The sequence below is a fragment of the Hippichthys cyanospilos genome, chromosome 7, assembly GCF_059441005.1.
Source record: "Hippichthys cyanospilos isolate Australia breed blue-spotted pipefish chromosome 7, RoL_Hcya_1.0, whole genome shotgun sequence".
In the NCBI taxonomy this organism is placed as follows: domain Eukaryota; kingdom Metazoa; phylum Chordata; class Actinopteri; order Syngnathiformes; family Syngnathidae; genus Hippichthys; species Hippichthys cyanospilos.
The window spans coordinates 23238680-23266045 of record NC_142375.1 but is presented as its reverse complement, the minus strand read 5'-3'; the positions used below and the strand labels follow the sequence as shown (position 1 = coordinate 23266045).

The 27366-nt window shown below is 43.3% G+C and overlaps 1 protein-coding gene across 10 annotated transcripts in view; it reads left to right on the top strand.

Moving 5' to 3' along the window:
- fat1a (FAT atypical cadherin 1a) overlaps positions 1–27366 on the top strand; it is a 63346-nt gene that overhangs the window by 2205 nt on the left and 33775 nt on the right. For all 10 annotated transcript variants that reach the window (XR_015866134.1, XR_015866136.1, XR_015866133.1 and 7 more), the window contains exons 2-5: positions 838–4103; positions 13353–13667; positions 21208–21269; positions 26386–26721. Coding sequence is in view for 6 of the 10 variants with exons in the window: in XM_088419375.1 (XP_088275501.1) it covers positions 866–4103; positions 13353–13667; positions 21208–21269; positions 26386–26721 (3951 nt within the window). In the remaining 4 variants the exon portion in view is untranslated. The remainder of the gene's footprint in view (positions 1–837; positions 4104–13352; positions 13668–21207; positions 21270–26385; positions 26722–27366) is intronic.

Below are 27366 nucleotides of genomic sequence, written 5' to 3'. Positions count from 1 at the left end.
CTTATGTATGAATGGCAGCATGTGTTTACATAGAGTTGAGGAGCATTTAATTGTTCTAGACTGTGAAATTTGATAGTTTCCCACGGCACAGTGCACAGGTTAGGAATCACTGGTTTTGTGTTTCTGCTTCGGGCTGATTTAGGTGAATTCCCTAGTAGGAGTCAATTAATGTCCAAGCCTCAAAATGGCTGTCTCAAACCAAAATGGCCGACTGCCTGTTCACTTTGAGGCATTGCTCATTGACAGTTTTTGATGCATCCTGTTATAAACGACGTGTGCACCCAATTTTAGGCTGATTGGAGCTAGGCATCCATTTTTTATGACATCTTGAGTATCATATGTCATCGAGGCGTCTTTTTTCATACATTCTGATAATATTTTGCGTTTTTTTTTTGAGTTAGGGGTGTGTTCTCGTAAATATTTCAAGTAATTATGAGTGTATAACCTTGTTAGTGTAGGTTGGCTGTAGAATACACTTGCAAATTTGGGTTAAATCGCCATCGTAGGAATGAAACTATGGTATAAACTCATGTTGTAAAACGTATTAAGTGAAAATGAGGGGGAATTTTGTTTTCAGTAATGGCATTCTGTGTTTGAAAGCAACACCATGTGCAATTAATACGTCCACCTAGCAAGACGAATGACCTAGGTAACTGAAATTGTAAATGTCATCGATTCCAACAAACCAGATTCAAAAATTTGCGTGGAATAGAAGGCTAGATGATTTAGTTTGCGGAAAATGTACCCGCAAATTTTGCGGAAAATTTTCTCCCCTTTGCAACTTCAATCAGGTGCCATTCATGTTTTGACGTTAGTCTGGTTTTCCTGTTTTTCCAGGTGGTACGACAGCTGCGAACAAGGTACGATGACGGGGCGGCGGGCGCTTTCGCTGGCCTCGCTGCTTCTGCAGCTGGCCTGTCTGGCGGGGGCCACCTCCCTTCACTTCACGCAGCCCCTTTACAACGCCACCATCTATGAGAACTCTGCCGCTAAGACCTACCTCGAGAGCCACGTCAAAATGGGGATCTACGTTACTGACCCCGCCTGGGAGATACGCTACAAAATCATCTCCGGGGACAACGAGAACTTGTTCAAGGCCGAGGACTACCTATTGGGAGACTTTAGTTTTTTGCGCGTCAGAACCAAAGGGGGCAGCACAGCCATTCTCAACCGGGAGGTTCGAGACCACTACGTGCTAACGGTGAAAGCGTCAGAGAGGGGTACCAACATGGAGTGCCGCACCCAGGTCACAGTGCAGGTGCTGGACACCAATGATTTGAGGCCCCTCTTCTCTCCCACATCTTACAGCATCTCACTTCCTGAAAACACAGCCATACGCAGCAGCGTGGCCAAGGTGACGGCGACAGACGCCGACATCGGTACAAACGGGGAGTACTACTACAGTTTCCGCGAGTGGACGGACATGTTTGCCGTGCACCCGACCAGCGGTGTGGTGACGCTCACCGGCCGCCTGGACTACTCTGAGACCAAGCTTTACGAGTTGGAAATTCTGGCGGTGGACCGCGGCATGAAGCTCTACGGAAGTAGCGGCTTCAGCAGCACAGCCAAGCTGACGGTGCGGGTGGAGCAGGCCAATGAGAACGCTCCGGTGGTCGCCGCTGTCGCCCTGGCGCCCTCTGACACCGACCCGGACCCCACCTTCGCCATTGTGACGGTGGAGGACGGAGACCAGGGACCCAACGGGGAGATCGCGTCGCTGGTTATCGTCGCCGGTGACCCGCTTCAGCAATTCAGGGCTGTGAGAACCAGCCCGGGGAGCAAGGAGTATAAAATCAAAGCGGTCAAGGATGTGGACTGGGAGAGTCAACCGTTTGGATATAATCTCACTTTGCAGGCAAAGGACAAGGGCAGCCCACCTCAGTTTTCATCTGCTAAATTGGTACATGTCTCTTCCCCTCAGTTCAAAACGGGGCCTCCTGTCTTTGAAAAGGCTGTTTACAGAGTCAACCTGAGCGAATTTGCCCCCCTTCATACACCTGTCGTCATGGTGACCGCCCTTCCAAAGCACCCCCAGCTCATATACGGTTTTAGCCACAAATCGGATCGATTTAGCATCAACCCCGACACCGGCCTGATCAGCGCAGCCGGGCCGATCAATGCCAACGCCGCCGCCCGCTTCGAGCTGGACGTGACGATCGGCGGCGGGAAGGCGACAGCAAAAGTCGTAGTGGACGTCATCGACGTAAATAACAACGCGCCTGAATTCCATCAGACGTCGTACAGGGCCACCGTTGATGAAAACGCGCCCGTCGGGACCAGCGTGATGACCGTAACGGCCGTCGATCTTGACAGAGGCGAGAACGGCTACGTCACGTACAGCATCACCAATGTCAATCCTCAGCCGTTTGTCATTGACTATTTCTCGGGCGTCATCAGCACCTCGGAGCTGCTAGATTACGAGCTCGTGCCGCGGATTTACAGTCTGAAAGTCAGGGCCTCCGACTGGGGATCTCCGTTTCGGAGGGAGATGGAAGCCATCGTCACCGTCACGTTGAATAACCTCAACGACAATAAGCCGCTGTTTGAAAACGTGGACTGTGACGTCACCGTGCCAAGAGACCACGGGGTGGGCGAGCAGATAACCACGGTGTCTGCCATCGACGCCGACGAGCTGCAGCTCGTGCGCTATTACATCAAATCCGGGGACGACCTGGATCTGTTTGAGCTGAACGCAAACTCCGGCGTGCTTTCCCTCAGGAACGCGCTGAGTGAGGGCGAGGCGGCGAAAAGGTCCTTTCACAGTTTGCGCATCGTGGCGAGCGACGGCGAACGCGAGACGGAGCCGATGTACATGAACGTCACGGTCATCACCGCCCGGACGCCCGTGCAGGTGAAGTGCGTCGAAACCGGCGTGGCGACCATGCTGGCCGAGAAGCTGCTCCAGGGCAGCAAGGTCCACACGCAGCCTGAGCCGGACGACCACTTCATGGACATCCATTCCATCAACCGGTACGCGCCGCGGTTTGCCGATTCCTTCCCCGGCATGGTGGAAGTCAGGGAGGACCTCCCCGTCGGTAGTCGCATCGCTCATTTAGGTGCCGCCGACGCCGACAGCGGCTTCAACGGGAAACTTGTGTACGTCATCTCGGGAGGCGACGCGGAGAGTCACTTTATAGCCGAAATGGAGACAGGCTGGCTTTTGGTTTATTCCGCTCTTGACAGGGAAACAAAGGACCATTACACGCTCAATGTCACGGTCTATGACCTCGGCATTCCGCAGAAGTCCTCCTCGCGCCTCTTAGATGTCAGAATCTTGGACGCTAACGACAACGTCCCGCAGTTTTTGCAGGATTCCTACTCTGTCGAAATCAGCGAGAGCATTCCGGCGGGCACGGAAATCATCCAGGTGGACTCCACGGATAAGGACCAAGGCGGGAACGGTGAGGTGCGCTATTCCATTTTGGGCGGCACGGACCACTTCGCTATCGATTCGGAGTCCGGGGTGGTGACGGTCACCAAGCCGCTGGATCGCGAGCTGCATCCGGTGTACAATTTGAAGATTGCCGCCCGCGACCTGGCTGAGAACGAGCCGCAGCTCGTGTCCACCGTACCGCTTAAGATCACCCTGGAGGACGTGAACGACAACCCGCCGAAATTCATCCCCCCGAATTACCGCATCAAGGTGAGGGAGGACCTCCCCGTCGGCACGGTGGTCATGTGGCTGGAGGCCCACGACCCCGACCTCGGGGCCTCGAGTCAGATCCGGTACAGCCTGACGGACAACGGGGACGGGAACTTCGAGGTGGACAAACTGAGCGGGGCGGTCCGGATCGTGCGGAGCCTGGACTACGAGACCAAACAGGTGTACAACCTGACGGCCAAGGCCAAGGACAAAGGCAAGCCCATGTCGTTGTCCTCCACTTGCTTTGTGGAGGTGGACGTGGTGGACGTGAACGAAAACCTCTACCGGCCTTTATTCCGCTCCTTTGTGGAGAAGGGATTTATCAAGGAGGACGCTGCCGTCGGGACTTCTGTGATGACGGTCGCGGCCGAGGATGAGGACAAAGGCAGGGACGGAGAAATTCGCTACTCCGTCCGCGACGGTTCTGGCCTGGGGATATTCACCATCGATGAGGAAACTGGTAAGTCATTTTGCAATTCTCGTGCGGAGAACAAAGTGTGATACGCGGGCATCCGCTTTGAATGACTACCGCGAAAAAATGAGGTGAAAGGGAGTATTCCTGCTTCTGGTTTCTCACTTTTTTTTTCTTTCTTTTTTCTTGTGAAGCATTGGGGGCAGGGGTAGCAGCTGCTCCCCAGACCTGAGCAAGCATTCTTAGCAGTCGCCGTGGAAGAAGTGATTTTCTCTCTGGCTTGACCTCTTTTATTCTTCCCTTTGCCGTCCACGATAATCTTTGAGAAGGTTTGAAATATTGTCCGTCAGGATTCTTACATCGCGGCCCGGTAATCATTTTCACAGCTGAGTCAAATTAGCTCCGAAATAAGCAGTCTGGAATTCCAGGAGTTCCTACGGCGCCCACGCCTTCCCCCAGCCCCCAACCTCACAACCACCCCATGTGGTTGTTTTGGAACTTGCTTGCTACCTCTTTAACGCCGCTTCCTGTGTGGAAAGACCAGATATCATACAGTACTGTGCAAAAGGTTTGGACCACCACTAACTCTTACATTTTTTTCTTGATCACTCGATATTGTGAACCGTAGGCGAGATCGCGGGATCAAGTAAGATTTTAATAACTGGGGGGGTCAAGGAAAAAGTCTCAGGGCTTCATAAATTTGGTCTGGGTCTGGATGAAGCTACAGGACAGTTTCTTAGACCAACATGGAACGTCTATGAGGTTAGGACACAGGATGACATAGTGAGAACGGTCATATAGTACAGTGGTTCATGATTGGTTGATGCCCCTTCCCCCCCTTGTGAAATTGTTTTTCAGCCAACTATCCCGTAACGTATTTAGATGAAAAAAAAATACTTGAAAAGGAGTGTTGTGCCATGCCTGTCTGATTTGCAAAACTTTGGATCTACCTTTGTGTTGGTATCTCTAGCCGTATTACATGAAGCAACTCCAGAAGATCAATTGTGTGACATCATCATTTTCGTTTCTGGTTTGTCTTCTGGAAAATCATTATGAACAATTTGCATCTGTATTAAGACTGAACAAAATAAACCTGTTCAAATTTTTGAAATGAAGTCACTAATAAGACAATTGAGCAAAAAGTTACTTTGTGTTCCAATGAATTTGCTCTTAATTTGAAACTGAAAGTGAACGATTCCTTCACAGCATTAAAAAGTAATACATTCATTGTGCTTATTCTTGCAAAAATCTCAGCCGAAATGCATACTTGTACAATGGGTTACATTTGATTTTACTGATAATTTAAAAACAGTAAATGTTGAGACAAATTGGATCATGTAAAGATGTACAAATCTGCAAAAGTAGTCCTAGTGGGACAATGCATTGGCCAAGGCAAATTGCTCCAGGGTCAATCATATTGGCAAGAATCTGACTGGATAGACATGAATGCAGTGCTGTTTAAAAAGCCCGAGACCACCCATACGTTTTTATGATCTTTGGTGAGGAGTAGGACGGATGGAGATAACGGGATGATGTAAGCCATTCATTACTGATTGTACAATAGTGGCTGGCCAAGAAAAAAGTTGAACATACTTTCGGAAAGAGTCTCTATAGGGTTACATAAATACAGGACTTTGTAAAGTCTTAGTCCATCTCTGGCTCTTTCTTTTTTTGCCATATAGAATTGATTGCATAGGGCTTGTACACAGGCCAAGGAAAATCCCAGAGTAGCACATGCTTTTGGAGATTGTCTGGATAAAGATACTGTATCCATGTAGTGCGCAAAAGTCAAGTGAGACATTAGCTGTTTTATGACCTCTACTTGAACAGATTATGGGATCATGTAGGATGTGTGTTTTTTTTTTTTTTTTCGTTTTTAATTCGTTCAGTGTCCTCCTTTCAGCGTTATCTGAAAAGGCGGCCGATTTCGACGCATCTTTCAAGGCCGACAGAATATTGTATTGTATGACATTGGTGCTGGCATATGACAGAGGGGATTCCATTCTTTACCTAGAAAAAGAAAGTAAGATTCTGCCTCATTCCGTTTTTTTTAGTAATCGCCGTTTGAAAATTGTGACACCAAGCTATTTTGGACAAAAGGAGAAAATGAGTTTTTTTTTTGTGAAGAGATGTGTTTCTGCACAACATTGACTTTGACGCAAATATTTTTCTGTAAGCATCCGAAACGCCAGTCCTTCCCTTTGATAAAACATGAACAAAACAGCGAAAATGTTTTTGTGACGGCGACAAAACAGTTTGCATATGAATCTACCGCAACAGCGCTTGATCACGAGTGTCTTCTGTCCCTTCATTAAAAAAGTATTTTACATGTCAAATTCTCATTCATGGCACTGAAAGAGTTAATACTTGGAAGGTTAAGTCTTTTGTGACTCTGGACGAAGGCACAGAAACATAATCGACACAAACAGATGCACAGAAATATCAGCAGTGATGAGTTCCTTTGCTCGTGACATTGCGCGTTTGTGACCTAAGAATACAACCGAAAACATAGCCTTGCAATTTTCCTGGATTTGTTTCACTTTGGATTGGGAATCGGATACACGTGTGAATTTTTCCACGGGCTTTTTCCTTTGGGAAATGCTGGCTCTCAGGTGGATATATTTAGCATCCTATGATGATGGGGGGCCTCTCTGGGGGTTAGCGCGTGTGTCAGCTGTGGTGTGTGTCCCGACCCCCCCCCCCCCCCCCCCCCCTGTTGTAATACAGTATAATGTTGTTTTACGAGCGACCGGATAAGCGGGAGACTCATGGCTCTATCGGCTTCTTCCGCTTTCACGCAACAGTTGTTTTAAGGGTGAAATTGACCCACGGAATGACATTATTTACACCTGTTTACATGCTAATCCAAATCCATCAAGCCCGGTCTGATCTTTTGGCTTAGACCCCCGCTGATTATCAGAGGTCTATTGATTGGATTGTCCCTGAGAGCTAGGCGCGCAACATCGGCGGAGGTGGTAATGCCTCCGAAAAGTTTGCTAAATGAAGGGTGAGGTTTGTTTGGCGAGCAAGAGGCGTAGCAAGATAAGTGGCGCACATAGCGCTGCTAAATACAGAGCCGCAGCTGCATGTTGTGAATCCTGCGGCTAGAAAGATTTTAAAATTGCTCAAAATTAGAATACCGGCACAAAAAGTGGGAAAAATGCCTGCGGCCACACACTTTCTGTTTGACAAAAAAATAAACGTGAGGCTGGTTCATGTTTCACTTGGCAGCTTGCCGTTATCTTCATTTCACGCTGTTCTACGGCTTCACAGAAAATCGTTGTTCATCAGAAATAATATTGCTAATTCATGAACTGGAGAGAGGTTTTTTTTTTTTTTTGCAAAGCAGCCTTCAGGTGCTTCATGCGTAGAGATGCTGGGTACGGACGTCAATTTTCCATTAGCCCCCCCCCAACTATGCTTACTTGAGAGGTTGTTTTAGAGGGCTGTGTGAAAATATCGAGTCTAGGTGCTGAAATTTTGAACACACGGGCAATTTGGGCTCTCAAAACAATTCATCGAATATCGGAAATAATCATTGATCTGATTGGATAATGCATTATTCGTTGCACCTCTAGCAGACTGGCGTCGAAGGCGCTTTTCCTAGCTTTTGGAAGCTTTGCAAATGACGCTTGGATATTTTTTTCTCTGTAAAATCTTTTATATTGTCAAACATGGTGTGATGCGTGCAATCCCGCATGAAACTTGAAGCTCTATAATGTATGCATTGCCCTTTCTTCTGGTGATAATATATGCATTGCCCTTTCATGTGGCGTGCTGTGAAGAAATTCCGTCGCAAAACTGTGTTATTGTGTTTTCCATTGATGAAAAAAAAAGGATATTTCCCCGCCTCCCCATCCCTCACTCTTCTAGCTGTAATCATCAAACTTTTTCGTCTGGGCCATGATGGAAAGATGTAGTATTAACCGGCCTTCCTCTTTAGTTAGCGTTTAGATCGAATCCCTTGCCACCGCAAAGTGCCGCCTGAATCCAATCCAAACAGTCCTCCCGCTTGAGTGGCGTCGCCGTGGAGACGGCGGCAGGAATGCACGCGACAGGACAAAGTTGATTGCGGGCCGCTAAACCAAAAGCACACTTTGGTCGTTAAAAAGATGCGGCGGCAGTTCTCGGCCCGACCCCATTAAAGCTTCTTAAGAAATTCCTGCTGTACAGGAAAAAGGCTTTGTTCGTTTACCTGTTAGTCCGGGTCATACTCGACTCATAAAAACCTCAATTTAGTGTAGATTAGTTAGAATAATAATGATTATTCAAACCTAAACTACAAAGAACTATTATGGCTACTTTTATTGTTACTTTGGATGTTTTTTTTTTTTTTGTAGCTTTTCGCTCCTTAAACTGGACAGCATGAAGTAAACTCATGAAGTAAATTCCAAAAAATAAATATCATTGCTCCTGGGGACTTGTAAATGATTCCTGAATCACTGGAAATTTAAAATAAAAACATACAAATTAAACATCCTAAAAAGGTCTCTCTCTGCACTCCATTACCAACACACCAGCACCCTCTCAAGGCAAATAAGTGAACTGCATTCATATAGTCAACTGCTACAGTTAATGTAATTAATTATTATGCACTAATGTAATTCTAATATTTGTTTTAATAATATTAATTATTTAATCATATTCATTTAAAGAGTTTAGGGGCTTTTTGTGGGCTTGGGATTAGGCTATTCACATGGAAAAAGCGGCTCGACGTATGAAAGATTCACATTACAAAATTACATCCGGAACAATTTAATTTTGTAAGTAAACAATTCCCACCGTATCATCTTTTTCCCTAAACTTAGTATTGTTTTACATTATGTTCAACTCGGCACAAAGAGATACACAGGTGGTGGCGATCTCATCTGCTGGCATAGTAAACAACACTATCCGGCATTATTGCCTGCTAGGCCTCCCCCGAGGCCTTTTGAACTAATAACAATGGACGCTCTGTACAGTGGGGCTTAGTCTCAGAGGCCATCTCCAGTGGAATTAACGGGCCGTTTTATAAATTACCGGCCAGATAAATTTGTTCAGCGGGCTATCACGGAGCCGACATGGCACGTAACCTCGTTAAATATGAAAATCGTCCCGCTCACAAACACAGCACGCGCGGTGAACAAATGTTTGTCGAATTATTCATGCGTTCATTTGTTGTTGTTCTAAAAATGAAATTTAGTATTGACTTTTCTTTTTGGGGATATGAAACTTTTTTTTTCCTTCAAGACACGCGATGAATAAAGAAAAGCATCGGAGCCCAAAATCAATCAAGAAGAGCATGCAGAGGGACCGCCTGTGTATAAACAAATGTACTTTTTGCGATGCTGACTGCAAGTATGCGTTGTAGAATCACAATGTGGTTTCCGGGAAAATCTGGTGCCTTTATGGACGGCTGCTACCGTGCTGAAGCCATATATGGAATACATAACGGCGAGATTTCGTCATGTAGTGCTTTTTTTAAATCAAAAAACTTTGCATTAAAACTCAACACGTTAGTTAGTCTCAGAATAATCGATAGCGATTGATTCCGATAGCCCAAATTGTCAGTTACATTTTTCAATAGTTTGTATGCTAGCATACGGCGTGATGGTTAGCGTTCAGCTCTTGAATTACATACACTCGTTCTAATAATCTTCAGTTGAAGCGTTGCTCCTAGCCGCAAGAAGTCTGGGAACTTTTTGGGAAGTCTGGGAGACCTTTAAGAATTTGAAGTTGCCCGGTAACATGGGGATTCAGTTCAAGCTTCTTTTTTCTTTTTTTTTTTTTTTTTTTTCAGCATGCTTGCGGAATGCGAAGCGTTTCAGCGGGTCTGCGGCACAGAGACGAGGCTCGTTTATGGAAGCATGTGATCGGGAGGCCCGGGGAGGCTCGGGGAATGCGGCTCGTAAGGGGGGCTAGCGGCATTAGCGCGGTTCAAAGCCGGGTCCCTATGCCTTGCTGCAAACAAGGAAGCGCTTCTGTTTCATCCCGACTCGCTCTACCTTAACCGTGTGGCTTGTTTGAATAAGGCCTTTGTGTGTGTGTTTGTGTGTGTATGAGTGTAAGTGCACACAGTAAAAAAAAAAAAGTGGCTGCAGGTCATGACAGTTCACATCTTGCTAAGCTCAGGTAACTTTGAATAACAAAGCCTCAGGGAACGCTAGCACAAAAAAAAAAGGCGGAAAGCAAATCTGGTTTTGTCTGTTTTTTTTCTCTTGGCCTACAGGCTGGATTTTTTTCTTTCTAACGGGGTAGGATAACTGTTGTGCAGAATAGGTGTGCCAACGCGAATTCACGTGCTTTGTTTGTAAAATATTTAGTCAGAACGGGATGGATCAGGTGTCGCCGTTCGCGGTACACCTATTTGATGCACACAAACACACAAATCAGTGCACAAGAACAACCCAACTGTGTTCAACTTTTAGGCCTATACGTTTGCTTTTAATTGTAGTTGTTTGTTTACATCGGCTATGCAATTAATAGCGATTTTTCAAGCTCTTAAGAATATATTCATCAATCCATTTTCTGGAGACGCTTATCCTCACGAGGGTCCCAGGTTTGCTGGTGCCTATCCCAGCTGACTTTGTGCAGTAGGCGGGGGATACCCTGAACCGGTTTTCAGCCAATTGCAGGGCACACAGTGTTGAACAACCATTCACGCGTACAATCACATCTAAGGACAATTTAGTATGTCCGATTCACCTGCCACGTATGTTCTTGGAGTGCGGGAGGAAGCCGAAGGACCCAGAAAGAACCCACGCGGGCTCGGGGAGAGCTTGCAAACTCCGCACAAGAAAGCCCATGAGCCGCGAAGCGGACCGAGCTACGTCCCTTAAAAACAGAATAGAAGAAAAACGATTGTTGCAAGTCCCGGACGTTGATCACTAGTGCTTGCAGAGTTGACTCAATAAGCTTGCCTCTTTAAAAACAATTAGATGGCAAGATGAAAATTGCTGTCTTTGGTGTTGTTTTTTTAACCTTCTTGGCATCAGTGGAGGATAGAAAAGGAGAAAGTCTTTGTCTTTAAAAAAAGAACAATTCAAAAACAAGAAGAATGTAGGTTTTTTTCAACTATTTATTTGCTATGTACATGGTACTGTATACATTTCCGAATGTACCAAATGTTCACTGTTTTGTTTAAATATTCTATAGCTTGTATTCAATATAAAAAATGGTGATAGTTTTGCTCATGATCATACCATCAGAATGTAATACCGGCTCACGCCTCCTGACAAGTTGGCGATTCCGCCGTCTATGAGCGTGTTTCCAGCTGTTGACGTGGATGAAATGACTCATTTATGCCTTGGGTTGAGTACATTCAAGCCACTTTGTCTCCCATTGAACTCCATTCAACCTTTTTGCGCTAAGCATGCTACACATGCTCAGAATGCTGCGCGTGTGCATTTGCACCTCTTCATCTTTAATCTCCGGCCCAGCGTCCCGCCCATCTCTCCTGCAGCTTTTCATAACCCCGAGCCGCAACTATTTGTTTGCTCTCACTTACAAATCCCGCCTGCTGTCACTCAACAAAAAGGCCGTGTCAACAAAGGGACACCTTGTCTAAACTATTTATGTCACCTTCAATATATACCGTTCGTTTTTGCTTCGCTCTTAAATTCATGGTTGTTTAATCATTTGTTTTAGCCTTTGGTGATTTTTTTTTTTTTTACTTACCATATTAGGTGTATTTTAGTTCAAGAATAGTAATAAAAATTAATCATATAGGTAATATAGAATTGTTGCAGGAATGCAAAACACATGGAATTTATGGAGTTTTATAAGATTATTCTTGTGATTTTTAAAGATTTGATTTTTTTTTTCCTCCTGAAATGTGAATTTTGTGTCATTAAAAAAAATTCACACATTCACAGTCTTCAGATGCAAGTTCTAAATTATGAATTATATATGCAGTTACCATATATAGTATCTGGTAACACAATTTACAGTATGTATTATTAAAAAACATTTGGCGAAACCATTTTTTTAAGTGTTACAACAGTTTCAAAATGGATGAAAATGACAGATATTACAACTTTGAAGGATTTTGACATTTATGACAAAGCCTATAGGAAAAATATGTTAACAGGAAAATCACAGTAATTCCCCCAACCAAAGCACCGGTGCACGTTTCATTTCATGCGCGAGTTCAAATTTTTTTCAGAAGGTGAATTCTAAAATACGACTACACCCGAGGTTCCACGGTACACAAAAAAAAAATTTCCACATCCCCGACCATCTTCAAGGCTAACATCCGTTATTTCCGCAGGTTCCTTGAATAATTGCCTGGACGTATTACGCTTAGACACGTGTCCGTCCTCGCTTTTTCATCTTTCTTTGACTTCCTGTCGGGGGGGGGCACATCCTTGCTAGGCTTTTTGCAGTTGACCATTGTCAGCGGGTAGAAATCACGCGCTTGCTCGAAAGCTCTTTTGTTTATTCAGCTGAAAACCATGGCCCCCACAAGGCAGTAAAACAACCTTCCTCGCCGGATAATGTAAACAGCGCACTACTGGCCTCTTATTGATACTCTAGTATGTTGACCCCTAAACCTTACTTCTGCAAGCTTCGTATTTTTGCACTTTTGTTCGTATCGTAACGGAAACATTAGAAGCATTAATGAAAAATGATTGATGACAAAATGAAATCATCGATCGCAATCGGTGAAGTTGTTGTGTGTTTTGGAATTAGTATTATTCAAAGTGTGTGTATTCAAACAACAACAACAAAAAACTAGCACTTAGCCTTTATTAGATTCGACTGGATTTATGTTTTTTTTTTTCATTTCTATTACTTAAACCTTTACACTGGGCACAGAAACCGCTTTGAGCCGATAGTCTAAAGGCCAAAAAGTCCTTCGATTGTAACGTACCCCTAAATTTCTCTAAAATGCTGAACATTTTTTGCTGTTTAGGACTTAAAAATAGAGAAGACTATCGGCCGAAAGTGGCCGCAGTGCCCAGTAAAGTGTTAAACGTTGTGGGTAATTCAAATATTTAAAAAAAAAAAAAAAATGCATTTGTTGAATTTTTTTGATAAAGCACGACTGTTCAAATAATAAAGTACATCTGGAAAAAAAAAATCACCAATCCTATTAAACTATGATTTCAATCAATATGAATGGTTTACGAAAAACAGAATATTGGCGTAAAATCACACCAAAATCCTACAGCCAGTGCAAAATCGTTTTTGAAAAAATGGCATTTGTTAAAAATTCACTAAATGCAAAATAAAAAAAAGAAGAAAAAAAAAAGACATATGAACAAAAGTACAGTAACAAACACAAAATAATCTCAAGCTTCGGTCTTTTGTCTATAGGTATCATCCGAACGCAAGAACTTCTGGACCACGAGACCACCCCCCACTACTGGCTGACGGTCTACGCCACGGATGGAGGCGTGGTTCCCCTTTCGGCCTTCGTCGAGGTCTACATCGAAGTGCAGGACGTCAACGATAACGCGCCGCAAGCGTCGGAGCCCGTCTATTACCCGTCGGTGATGGAAAATTCCCCCAGGGACGTGTCCATCATCCAGATAGACGCGCTGGACCCGGATGCGAAATCTAGCGATAAACTCAGCTATCGGATCACTAGCGGTAATCCGCAAGGCTTCTTCGCCATCAATCCCAGGACAGGTAAGACTGCTGTTGGTTTTGAGGGGGGGGGGCTGTCCAGGGTTCTACGCTAACTTTCTATGCTAACCTTTTCACTTTCCTCACGACATTATTTGGTCGAGACAACTTTTTTTAAGTCGATGATCGGGTGATCAGTTATATATTCGTCTATTATTGAAATCAGGGAACGTGATACCAATTATTTTTTCAGACCGATACCAGTATGATACCAGTGAGAGTATTCTGCTCTGCAGTGGTCACTGATACCGATATCATGTATCCGCTAATACGTTTATACGCATCATCTTTCATGATCTTAAAATCGCTCCGTAAACTTTTGTGAATGAGGCTTCGTAAGGCATTTGTGATGTTCTTTTTTGACTCCTCTAGATGGCACTCTTGGTCCAAAAAGACAGTGATGAAGTTTCATTTTTCCTTCGCTAACGATAGTTGGTATCTGTACTCACCCGTCTCGAAAGAAAAAGATTAGGATTAGTGGAACTATTATTAGTTATTATTGTTCGATTATTATTTTTTTCGATTATTTTTTTGATCATTATTATTAGATTACTATTATAATTATTAGTGAGCAACTTTAAGTAAAAGTGTTAATTTATTAGGATCCATGTTCTGGTTTCATACTGTTGCAAAGTAAAGCCAACATTTTCAAACGTCTAATTGTTTTAATTTTTCAATTTTTCTCCAATAATTCTTGACTGATTTGCTAATCGATCGGTTGGCCATTCATCGTCGCACCTCTGCTTTTCATGAATGCGTAAATCATTTCGGATTTTACACTGTTTTGCATACTCCATATTTAGCGGAAAAATGAGCGAATCCCGGGCATCCGTTACGGCTAATTTATGAAAATGAAAAAGCAATTTCAGTTCATTTTTCCCTCCTCTACTTTCCTTTCTCCCCTCAAAAAGCGCCTTTCCTCTTGCGGCGTTTTGCAAATGGCGTGACCATTAATATTTCATCGGATTCTTATGAACTCACCCGTGCGCTCAACACTTGGTCGCGCGTGTGTGCGTGTGCATGTGTGTGTGTGTGTGGTCCTTTCACCCCGGCTCCCAAAGGTAGCCGCATCAACGCAAGCAGCAGAGCTATTTTGGTTACTACTGCCAATGTGAACTTTCTGACCAAATAAGGATGGAGAGCGTTCGGAGCGCACCTCGCTCTCCCCAAACAATCCTGGCATAAGTCGTGCACGGGTATTCCCCAAGTAGACGTGGGGGGAGGGGGGGGGGGGTAATTAATGCAAGAGCACGCTAACTTTAATTTGCCCTTCTTCCGTGGCTGATTAAATGTGTCAGTACGAGCAAAAGAAAAAAAACGTCCGCTTGCGCCCCCATAGGAAGTCATGTCCAGTGAATTCATTTCTTCCAGAGGCAAGCTGTCACTATCATAAACATCACCGGCACAAATTTAGCTGTGTGTATTTTTCCTGCGATGATAGGTGGGATTTTCAGTGAGCCAATGTTTTTGTAGATATAGGCCCCATTTAGTGAAAATCTGGCCTATATCTGTTCTATTCTGTTCTTCAGCTATTGTTGTCGTTAGCTTACTACCCATTGCTGCTTTTAAGCGTTTGCAAGTACAGCGTCACAAAATTCCAGCAAACAATTAAACATAAGTCATACGTAATGTGGCGGGAGCATAATGTCAAATTTGCATCATTTCTCGGATTTGCCGTGAAAAAGTCGATTCATGGATCGCACTACAGTCGCTTGTTGCGTCAACGTGACACGGCAACCACGTATTGCCGCTCGATGAAAATGGTTCAATTTACTGCATGTGAGTCCTTTTTTTCCGCCTCATAATGACACGTTCTCCATGTTGGGCGTGTAGAGCCCCCGTCTTGGCTCTCATGCAAAAATTGTGAAGCAAAGGGTGGGAACAAAAATGAAAGCCTAGGTCTTATGCGCGCGTACCCCTTGGGCATGTGTTCCGAGCTAACGAGCTAACGCTCAGTCATCCGCTGCAGCCCTACGGCTTGCAAAACGCGAAGGCTGTACTTGACGCCTTGGGCGGCGGCGGCGGTGGTGATCGCCCAGCGCTTGCTGCTGATAGAAGGCTTGGATCTCATTTTTGGCACCCCAGTAAATAAAAAAAAAACTGTTACTTTCTCTGGCGTGAAGCTTGCACGCTAAAAATGCTCCCTTTAAAAAAAAAAAAAAAAAATTGTACCTACTTGAAAAGAGGCGGGAAAAGCCGGTATGGAGTTTTGTGTTTTGGTCTGCTACTAAGGATTTTTGTGTCTTTATTTGCATCGCACATTTCATAAACAATTGATTGTTGTTGGATTGTCTGCCCGTGGGAATTGTTTTGCCAGATTGAGGGGTGTGCCAACTCTCCCCGTGGCTTTAAAAAAAAAAAAGTATGGTCAAGGCTGTTCTAATTTGCGTTGTGATGGGCGGACAAGCTTTCATTTGAATCCCACATGCATACTTGACTCATGTAGACTTCAATCAAGGCATCCCACTTGCTGTCGGCTTTTCTTTTCTCGGAAGATTTGTCGAGGCGTTTATTAAAGGTTGTCAATAGCCGCCGCCCGCATTGGATAGCGCGCGCCGTCCGGAAGGTTGCGGTGGCTGGACGTCATTGGACTTTGAACGGCACCCTCATAAATGGCGTGTTTGCTTGGCGATTGTAACCGAGCCAAACACGGGAAAAGATAGTCGCTAAGGCCGGACAATCTTATCACTTTTACCACTGCAGTCACGCTTCATCAATTAAGGCGGGGATTCCTCATACCCTTTCGAGGTATATGCAAGATTTAAAGCGGCAAATAAAAAGGCTGACAGCTCACCTCAGTTTTTTTATTTATTTTTTGCCACTATCTAGCGAAAGATTACTTTCAAACTAAGCATACAGCAGCCAAAATGACATCTTGCCTATTTGATCTTTGGCCTTACAAGTCTGCTAGTTTATTAGTAAGAGTCAACGCTAATGAAACTAGCTTGCATGTTGCCGTAGTCAACCCTTTTAGGCTGAGGTGCCCAATCTCCGGTCCGCGGCCCGGTACCGGTCGACTGGTACCGGTCCGCACCCAGAATAATGATGTTTATCCTTAACATGTCATTCATTTGTGTTTTGTTTGACTAGACTTTTGATTTTGGCGCCATCTCTGGCTGCTGTTGATATTAGATTTTGTGGTGAGGAAGGACGGTGCGGCTTCAATTGAGAGCTGTCACTATTGGTGACGCACACGTTGTTCTGTCTCTGAAATCTGGCCCACGAGTGTCTGTAAGATGTACTTTCTTGGTAATAATGTTGTCATTTATGGTAATACCCCCACAATTTGTTTGTTGATCCAACAAATTGTGACTGTGGACAACATGCTAGCTAATGTTTGTTCTTATTTTCAGCATGTTGTATAGTTCTGCCTTTATGCATTGAGCGCGTTAGCATTTTGGTTTGTGCCAGCTATTTCCCTTCGGTATATGTTAGCATATGCAACGGTATTGCATTGATAAGTACTCATTTGCATGTAATTGTTTTGCATTGAAATGAATATCATTTTTAGATAGTGGTAGTTACATTTAATGTAGTTATATGATTGATTCAATCAATGTAATTTGTGTATATTTTTGAGACTCAAGCAAGCTGAGAGCTCCCATTAGTTGCACTTTATATTCGCCATTTGACACCCCCCCCCCCCCCCCCCCCCCTTCCTAAGTTTAGAATTTGAATACAATATCTCAAATTTAATTTAAGAGGCGTGGGTCTGATTTTGTGAAAATGCACATTTCATTTTGTATTTCTACCTTATTTTTGTGGGATCTGTAGTTGGAAGCGGTATTGCTCTGCCGGCAGAGATCGGAAAGGAAAAAAAAAAATGGGATGCTTCTCATTGTTACCTTTCCAGCAGAGATGCATCCATTATCACGGGAAGTGAGATAACTCCAACAACTTCCTGCTGTTCCTGGCGATTGTCCGCAGGTCAAACTATCACCACACTGCAAGTGGAAAGAACAGTTGGAAATGAACTCAATATTACAACTTTTTTTTGCCAATATGTCTTTATTCTAATTGGTCAAAAATGTACAGTATTTTTGGCGAGACCCCACCAGCAAAAATGGGGCGAAAAAAAAAAAGGCCAAGCAACCAACTTAGTATGACATTTGTAAGCCTTTGGCTTAGATGAATGGCTTAGCCTGGACTCCCATAATGCAAAAGTCTTCAAAAGTCATAATACTGTAATTATGACATCATAAATTTCATGAATATATAAATATACAGCGTAGTTACTTTTGCTATTGTCGCATTTTTACAAATTTTGTACCAAAAAATATATGTATGGATAGGGCTGATACCACTAAGCATTTAAAGGGGTTGAAAGTAGATATCTATTTCTATTTGACAATGTTCCGACCCTTTCAAAGTCAACCCGAACCGGGTGATGATAAGGCCAGGCTAGTGAAAAATCCCCAGACAATCATGGAATTTCCTCAAAAATTGCATCAGTGATGACAAAATAATGAACTTTATTGTACTTTTTCCTCCTGACGTTACATCTTTTCTTCAAGCCACACTTGTGTTTTATGCGGATCCGTAATCACAGCCGCACCCACCCCGACCGTCATTTTGTCAAATTTCTTGTACATTTTTCACGAGAAAACACAACTCCGCTGCTGTTTGGCCCTTGCAGAGTTTTTTTTGTTTTCTTTTTTCCCCTCCCCTCAGTCTGACTATCACAGCTATAATTACCGTCAGGCCTCCTCGGCCCACGCCTCGCGGCGGCTTTGTGCGCGTCCGGACAAAAGGAAGGGCTGCGTGTTGGAAGTGCGAACTTCTTTTGGCACGCGGACCCCATCATTTTCCAGTTTTCTGGATCGGCCGCGTAGCCTTTACATGAAAGGGCCGCTTCTGTTTAGCAAGTATTCATTATAAGTCCAATAAAGCCATATAGGAATCGAAATCCGAGCCCGTTGAAATAGATGAAAGTATTGTGTGAGATGTTTGGCTTGGCTGCAAATCCTGAGTTTGCGCTTTGCTGTCCACATATAGAACAAAAGCGGGACATGGTGTAGAACGGAAGAAGCAAAAAACATTTTCCTTCGTTTTATGCTGAAGCCATTTTTGGTCTTGAATTTATAACACCATTTTGATTTTTTTTTTCCCTTTTTTTCCTTCCAAGTCACAGTTTGGCAATGTGCGAGTTTAACAGAAAATGGACTAAGTATGCATGGCGAAGATTTTTTTTTTTTTCTTTTTAAGCCTGATGATTAGATGACTTCTGATTCTCAGTCTTCCATTTGAAGAACTCCCAAAACTTGTTTTTGTAGAACTGCAACAATTTTACCAAAACCTTTCCTTCTAAAATATCCTTTTGTCATTAAAAAAAAAAAATCTTCATTTTTTTTTTTACTGTGGATTTTCATGCAAGTCCCTCTACAGTTGATGTCAGGGGTCTAAAGACGTCGTGCGCCGTCAGCAAAACACCATTGGAACCTCAGAGTTCGTCGAGGATTATCGGAAAAAGGTTTTTGGCCGATTCAGAATGTTCAATCGGTTCAAATTTTTAAAAGTCAGACAACTTCCAAATTTGGTAATTTAGTCAAATCGGCATTTGGCGGGCCACATAAAATGATGTGGCGGGCCGGATCTGGCCCCCGGGCCTTGAGTTTGACACCCGTGGTCTACGGTATTGAAAACTTGAAGATTTGCGCTTGATTTTGGACCGCTAACTGGATGTTTTATTCGCGCCAGCGAGGTTGAAGTTCTCAAGTGTACAACAAAGATTTATTCTTCCTGTTGTTTGAGTGGAGATTATATAAAAAGAAAGCACATTTGTTTGGTGTTATTTTTTTTTTTTCTCTCCCCCTCGAATGGAAATCAGTAGTCTTATGTTTAAGATTAAAAAGAGCCAAAAAGGAAAGTCTGAAAATGGAAAAGCAGCTTGAGCGGCCGGCTTGTGTTTTCCTAATTGCAGTGCTGAGCCTGCGACTATTTCTGGCCAAGCGTAAGTTGTGGGCCTCGCGCTCCTCGCTGGCTTTTGGGGTTTCGGAAATCCTTCGCTTGATGCTAATCGGGTCGCCGTGCGGCGACCAAGGACTCTTGGTGCGGTCCGGGCTGGCTCATCCTCTCCGTGGTCGGCTGCAATTACCGCTGGCAGGACGAGCACGAGATGCCGCTGAAAACGTCGCCGTTTAGCCAGATTTTCTTCCCCTTTTGTCTGCGTCTTTGTGAATGGGCTAAGACTAGCGCCTTTTATTTAGTTTTTGGCAAAAGGTGCCTAAACAAAAGTCAATAGACCTAGATGAAACGCACGCACAGCAATCAGGTAACGGGTGCAATTTTTTTTATCGTTCTTTTGTCTATTTGGGTGTTGTAGAAAGTGTGGTATTTTCGGTTTTGAGGATTATGTTAAACCTCCTGTTATGTTTGGTCGCAAGGGACACCAATAATGTCCCTGGGTCATTTTGACCCGAGGCGTATTCCGTCACTAAATTGTGCATAATTCGAAAGCGTTATTTTGTTATAACCATTAAAAATATGGTCATTTCTCAAGAATAGCAGTAATGTCTCAGGGGTCAATCTGACCCGGGGATGTGTGCATTTTTCCAAAAGTATCAATAAGTTCACTTTTTGTACCCAATAACAAAGGCAATACTTATTCTTTACTTGTGTTTTACTTTTTTTTTTTTCTCTTGAATAGAAATATCATTCTGGGTCAATCTGACCCGGGGTCATGCGCAATTATCCAAATGTTCCAGAATCCTTTTTGCAGGTGTGTTTTTGTGTGCGTGTATAATACTGCTAGCTAAAACATCTTGTGACACTCAAAAACAACAAAAATAATCTTGGGTCATTTTGACCCGGATTTTGCTGCTTTATCAAAACATTTGCGTAAACCCCCAAAAATCTAAGAAAATGCATACAAATGCCATTTCTTGTACTGAAAAAACTAAAGTCAACATTCACTTTCAAATGGGTCAATTTGGCCCAAGATTTACATGAAAAGGACGGGCCTTTTGTTTTTCTGCTTTAAGAATTTCAACATAAATCAAATGATGCTAATAGCTAATAAAAACGATTTTTGTTGGTTCGCATTCTACATTCTGGTTTAGGAACAATACGTGTCAAATTGGACACATGGGACATTTTTTTTCATTTTTCATTACTTGTCGAAGAAAAAAAGGGACACTTTTTTTTCCCGTTTGTCCCCCCCCCCCCAAAAAAACAAAACAAAACAAACGACAAAACACCCAGTTTTTGGCTGTACGTTTTTGCACTCGGAGCACAAAAAGCGGCAGACTACACTGACCCTCGCTCGTTTTGTTTTGTCTCCTTACGTTTTTAGACGCTTTCAGTGTTGTTTGTTCAGCTTGCGTAGGAATTAAAAGCTCTCCAGCTGAGATGTTTGCGCCGGTCTTTGCGGGCCTTTGCCATATTTCACACGTGCGCGTCTGGCAGCTGCCTTCGCAAAAATGTTCGTAACGGCGGGAATTCTTTTAACTTTTGCAAACGCTTGCCTGAAGCTGCCGTTTTTCTGGTGGTTTACATTATTTTGCAATTAGGTGCATTGATTTTTTTTTTTTTTTTCCCGCTACAGGACTAGTTACGACGACATCAAGGAAGCTTGACAGGGAGCAGCAGGACGAGCACATTCTTGAGGTAAGGCTGAGTTTAATTCATGGTTGGATTTTCAAAAAAATGTAGAGGGCACTACTGATCCAAAATGGCTACTCCAAACCAAAATTGCAGACTTCCTGATTTTTATTTTATTTTTTTTTCATGGGACATTTAAGCGAGTCTATGCATGAGAGTATGTAAAACTGTTTTCGGGGGCTGATTTAAAAAAAAAAAAAAAAATCAAAGAAGGTATTACCAAAACTGGCACCAGAAACCAAAGTGGGTCTTCTTCTTTTCTTTTCTTTTATTAGTTTCTTTCGGGATCCTTTTTGTCGGTCTGCTTATTGAGATATTAAGTTTCAAATCCATGTGGCCGACCTAGACTTTCAGTTTGTTTTATAGTTTGAATTTTGAGTACTTTTTTGTCGGTCACCTCCTAAGGGCTACGTTTTTGGTTGGTGTTGTTTTTTTTCAACAATTGTCTAATGTTGCCACTCATCCAAAATTGGTATTTCAAACCAAACTGGCAGACTTGATGTTTGTTTGATTGTCAGGGTTTTTTTGACTTATTTTGTGGGTCTACTCATGGGAGACACGGTTCTTAAATTTCATGTACAGGTGATTTAAAAAAATTCTAAGGGTGCTACTAAAACCAAAATGTCAATAATTGCTGTACTTTTTGACAATGTATTTTAAAACTTTTTTCGTGTTTATACCCATGATAGATGTAGCGGCACAATTCCTGGTAGCGACGTGAAAGCGTCTTCTTTGGCAGATTTACCGTTTGTTTTATCTTACAGCACGGGTTCTTGAGACTTTCTTTGTGAGTCAGCTTCTGTTAGACATGCCTGCCAAATGTCATGTGAGGTTAGATGCTAAGTGAAAACGGCTTTTGGGGAGGAGGTTTTTCTGGGGCAAATCCCGGAGGGCCGCTACTTAGCTAAATCTCGTCAGTTAGCATGTGTAAACATTTATAATTTTGTGGTTGACATGAAAAGTTTCTCATCTCGTTTCAGTTTAGTTTCGTCTTACGGTAGGTCAGGAATCACAACGAAGCATTTAAATGTGTGTTTTTGGGTGGGGAGGCATCAGCAATGGTGGATTTCTTTTTATTTCTTTGTTTTTTTTTTTCTCCCCTTCCTCCGCTGTCTTGCACTGTCGTCGACGATTTACACGCTAAGCTTTTAATTGACCCCGGCCCCGCCATCTTTACTCGCCACACAAGCCAAAGTTGATAATGGAGCGTTTTTAATTGCTTTTTTTCCCCGCCTCTTCTTCTTGGATTTTTAATTACAGTCGGGAGCGGCGGCATTCAGCTGCTCGTACATCTGCTGCCCGAGCTGCGTTATTTCTCGTCCTCAGATTGCATTACATGTTTCAATTATAGCTTTAGAATAGAGCTCAATAGCGATCTTCACTGACAGTGCAAAAAAAAAAAAAAAACGTTATTAATGGTCTTTTAAAACTACAAGAGGTAAAATTATTCGTCAGCCACACAAGCAGGGTTTTGACACATTTTTATATGTGACGTATTCTTACGCTAATTACCGTAATGGGATGATCTCGGGGGCACTTGCGACACTTGGCTGCTAGCATCAATTTCCTGTTGCAGATAACAGCAGCTCGTGTTATCTGAGGTTGTTACGACACTATTTTCAATGAAAGAAGTGAGCAGACTGAACCAACGTCCAAGTCCATTCTTGTTCATACACAGGAATGTTCCTAAAACCGAGAGGAAAAAGCTATGATATCTCCAGTTAACTGAATTTGGCATATACACACGATATTAAACTTGGTGAAACGTGGATGCTGCTCAACTTTGGGTGTTTATGGTCAAATGAACTCAAAACCCGCAACAAATGTTTAACTTACGGTAATGAACACGAGACAATATGAAGAGTTATGAGAGATGAGATTTATTCTGGTTGGCTATAGTTTCTACATTGGTGCCAGTGTTGTTGCGTCTTATACACGCTAACATAGAAAACATCTGAATTTGACCCCCAAATGAATGGTGCGTCTTATATACAGGTGCATCTTATGTTTGGGGAATTCTAGTAATCCCTTCCAGGGTGAAACGATGGCTTTTGTTTTAGTCACATTTTGATGCCGGTGAAGAAGTCAGTCAAGTGCTGCTAACAGAAAACTATAAAACGCCCACGTTGGACGTTATGGTTAACCATGCAAGTGTAATAATGAGTCAGCCATTGTGAAATGTTGAAGCAAAGCGTTCACGGTACAACAGAATGATCGCAATACCAATGAAACGCATCAAAACTAAATAGATTAACCACTGTAAAATGAATAAAATGAAATGGTGTCGATAACCACTGTTAAAACTAAAGAGCCTTCCTAAAAGAAATTGTTTTTTGTCCTTTAAAAATGAACAAACGTAAAAGCAACAAAGGCATCGCCTTGGAAAAAAAAAAAAGAATTTTATCGCTACATTCAAGGCTCGTTTTTCCCAACAAATTTGGGTCGAATTCCACGTTGTAGAGTTCAAAGAGATGAAAGGCGCTCGTGTTTAGGCTCATGGGCTACCACGGCGACCTAAGGTGTGTTTTTGTGTGTGCGCTCGTATGTGCGTTGGAATCCGGAAGCCGTTTTCTCACTGCACTTTCATGACCCTATAAAACTGCACACACACACACACACACACACACACACACACAAGTGGTCGCAGGCGGGTAACTCGGACGCAGGGGGGTCGCCTATCACTTTTACAACGGGAGGGGCGATTGGTGGCGCGTGGGGGGTTGCTAGCTTTGTGCGTAAAAGAGAGCGAGCAGAAAGGCCATCTTGTCGGTCCGGATGGGAGAGGTTGGGGGTAGGGGGAGAAACAAAGTGGGACATGCCGGGGCATGCTAAGGAATCGGATCCCTGGACCAGGAGGAGTGGAAAGAAGAAACAACAGAAGGGGGGAGGAGGCGGGGGGGGGGGGGGGGGGGGGGGGAAACATCTGCTGTGAACAGTGGGTTTACACAGCATGCCTTGAGCACAAAGTAGATCGCTACCTGGGTGCAAACACACACTCTTGCTTGATGCAATGACCTCATAGCTATGACTAATAACTTGACTAGGAACTTGAACTTTTCTCGTTGTCATCCAAATGTGTAAAACGAATGAATAAATAACCCACTCTTTCCACATTTTTTAAACGATATGGTGCACCAAAAAATATTAAAAATCCGATAGTCGCAAATCTATCTATGTTGTGTATTTATATATTTATGAAATTGAATTTGAAAAATGTATGATGCCATAACTAGGGTATGATGACTTTTGAAGACTTTTTATGGGAGTCCAGGCTAAGCCAATTATTGAAGTTATTGAAAGGCTTGCAAATGTCATAAGTTGGCCGCTACCGCCACCCAGTGGTGTCAACGCAAACGTTTCTACTGCGCCCTGTTTGTGAGTTGCCGTTGAAAAGATTAATACAAAAATGAGGGGAAATGCAAGATAAAATATTGGTTTTTCAATTTGTCCAAAATTAACACAATTTTCAATTTTCAATGGCAGTAAATGAGCCCGATCTGGGCTAAATTCGACACTTATAGGGTGTTCCTCTCGACCTCCCGTTTGCAAGCATTTAGGAGGGACGGCAGCGTGGCATATCGAAAGTCGTCATGTTTTGACAATCTATGCGATATTTTAGCCTCCTAGTGTTCTCTTTTGTATGCTCTTCCTTTGAAATCACACTACAAAAACATCAAAAAGCCCGAGTTGGTTCAAAACTTCCCCCAGGGGTTAAAATGACTTTCGTGTAGTAACAGACGAGTACCAGTAGATGGCAGTGTTTCACCATTACTTTTGCAAGTGCAAAATCCAGGGGTTAGAAAACACAATCTCGTCTCGTCTTGTCACATGAGCCCAGGCTACGTTCCAACATTATCAGCGGACATGGTATTGCGCGCTAACAGCTAATAGAACTAGCCGGCCAAGCCTTCTCCGGAGAGTCATTGGGCTCGTATCAATGGTGTGTTTTGGCGCCCATCTGCAGACGCCCCAAACAACTACATTAGCAAGCTAATTGAAACGATGCTAGCAAATGGTGTGTGGCCGGCAGATGCTTTTTAACGGCGCCGACATTTGTTGCGCCCTTGCGGCTTTTCTTGCCAGCGGTACTGTGACTGCCTTCGATTGTCCTAAGACTTTTTTTTTTTGTTCAGTCCCTGAGTAAAAGTCTTGTTAATGGCACATAAAGCTGCATCTGTTATTTGTGTGAAAGTCACAATGTTCACCGCCTCGGCAATCGTAAAGTTCAATAAAGTCCACTACTGGGCCAAAATGGAACCGCCTCTTTAAGAAGCAGGATATGACATGCTAGCGGAGGGCATTCAAGCTGGAATTTAATAAATTAATTTGTCCGCGAATGATCCATCCTTTTTCATTGCGAGTTTCTTTATACGGCTATTGTTTTACTGTTGTGTCGTGCGATATTGTTATTTATGGGAGTAAGACTCGACCTTTTTTTATTTATATGGTTTTACAGTTTATCTTTGTCTAGTATTAATCATATAGTCCACAAAAGTGCCAATACTGGCTGTCTATGCATATATCATGAACCAGGAATTAAAATTTTTAAACAAATTCTCACAATTTTTTATTTATTTTTTTTTTTTTTACAATAATTCACTGTGGCATAAATGGTACAATCCATAATTTTAAAATGAATTTAGAAAATGGATAGAAGGATGTTTAGAGCCATTGTTTAAACAAAAATCGATCAACATTCTTAGATTTCAGCCTCTCAATAGTAATTATTCTGATTTCTGTAGTCTTGTTTTATATGACAAAATCTGTTTCAAAAAGCTTGGTGAGTACATCATCAATCCTGCTTGTGTAGTTCTACCTCACAGTTCTTTTTTTTTTTTAATTAAATACAAATTAAATGACAATAAATTGACAATAAACTACAGTAATACAGTTCAATGCAAATCGTTCGATTGATCCATGGAACAATCGGCAGAATAATCGATTCTAGAAATACGTGAGCGATAGACACCTGATTTTTTACAAGTTTCAAAATTCATAGTGGTGACCGGGTACTTTGTGCCCTGTTTCCATCAAAGTTGTAGGATTTATCATGGCGTCTCAATGTAAAACCTCCCAAAACCATAAGAGGTTTGCAAAATGACACGACCCCCCCGACTCCCAGGTCACCATCACCGACCACGGCGTTCCGGCCAAGTCCACCACCGTGCGCGTCATCGTTCGCGTTCTTGACGAGAACGACAACCGGCCGCTCTTCCTGGAGAAGATCTACAAGATCAAGCTTCCCGAACGCGAGCGGACCCCCGAGAAGGAGCGTCCCGCCGCTCGGCGGGACCCCGTGTACCGGGTCATCGCCTCCGACCGCGACCGCGGCGCCAACGCCGAGATCTCCTACAGCGTAGAGGAGGGAGACGAGCACGGCAAGTTCTTCATCGAACCCAAGACGGGGGCCGTGTCATCCAAGAAGTTCTCGTCGGCCGGGGAGTACGACATCCTCACGGTGAGTTTTTGAAAGCTGGAGACAGGTGTCCTCGTGCTGAGAGTCTCTCGGGGAGATAGGAAAGGGAAGCGTTCTTAGATGCCAATCTTCTCCCTGCTTTACTGCCTCCATGACACTGAAAATGGGTGTGAGCGTAGATCACCTCCCGTGTGTCGTAAATGCCGTATACTTCAGTTGCTGTTCACATCTATATGCCGTGTACTACTTGAAGGTTACTCGGGAGATCGCAGTCTTCAAGAAATTGCAAATGTTGATATTTCTTACTGCCGAACAGGTGCAACCGCAAAGTAACCTCTGATAATGGTATCTTGGAAACCAATCAATAGAGCGCGAATAGACACGAGTAGATACCAGCACTGAGCTTTTGACTTGTCACTGATACCAAATTGCCAAATACCGATACCACTAATACGTTTCATAGACGATACCCCTTAAAAAACGATTACCGTAATTCCCCAAAGGCCAGATACCTTGAAGTGGGTTAGGTATTGCTCCGATCCTGATAGTTGCTATCGATTATCGCCCATCTACCTAATTAATATAACATTTTCCCTAAATCCTTGTAGAAACTAAATGATATCTCATGTGATTCAACGCGAGAACAAAGCTGACCTATTTTAACCAAAATAAAACCAGTAAGGGATC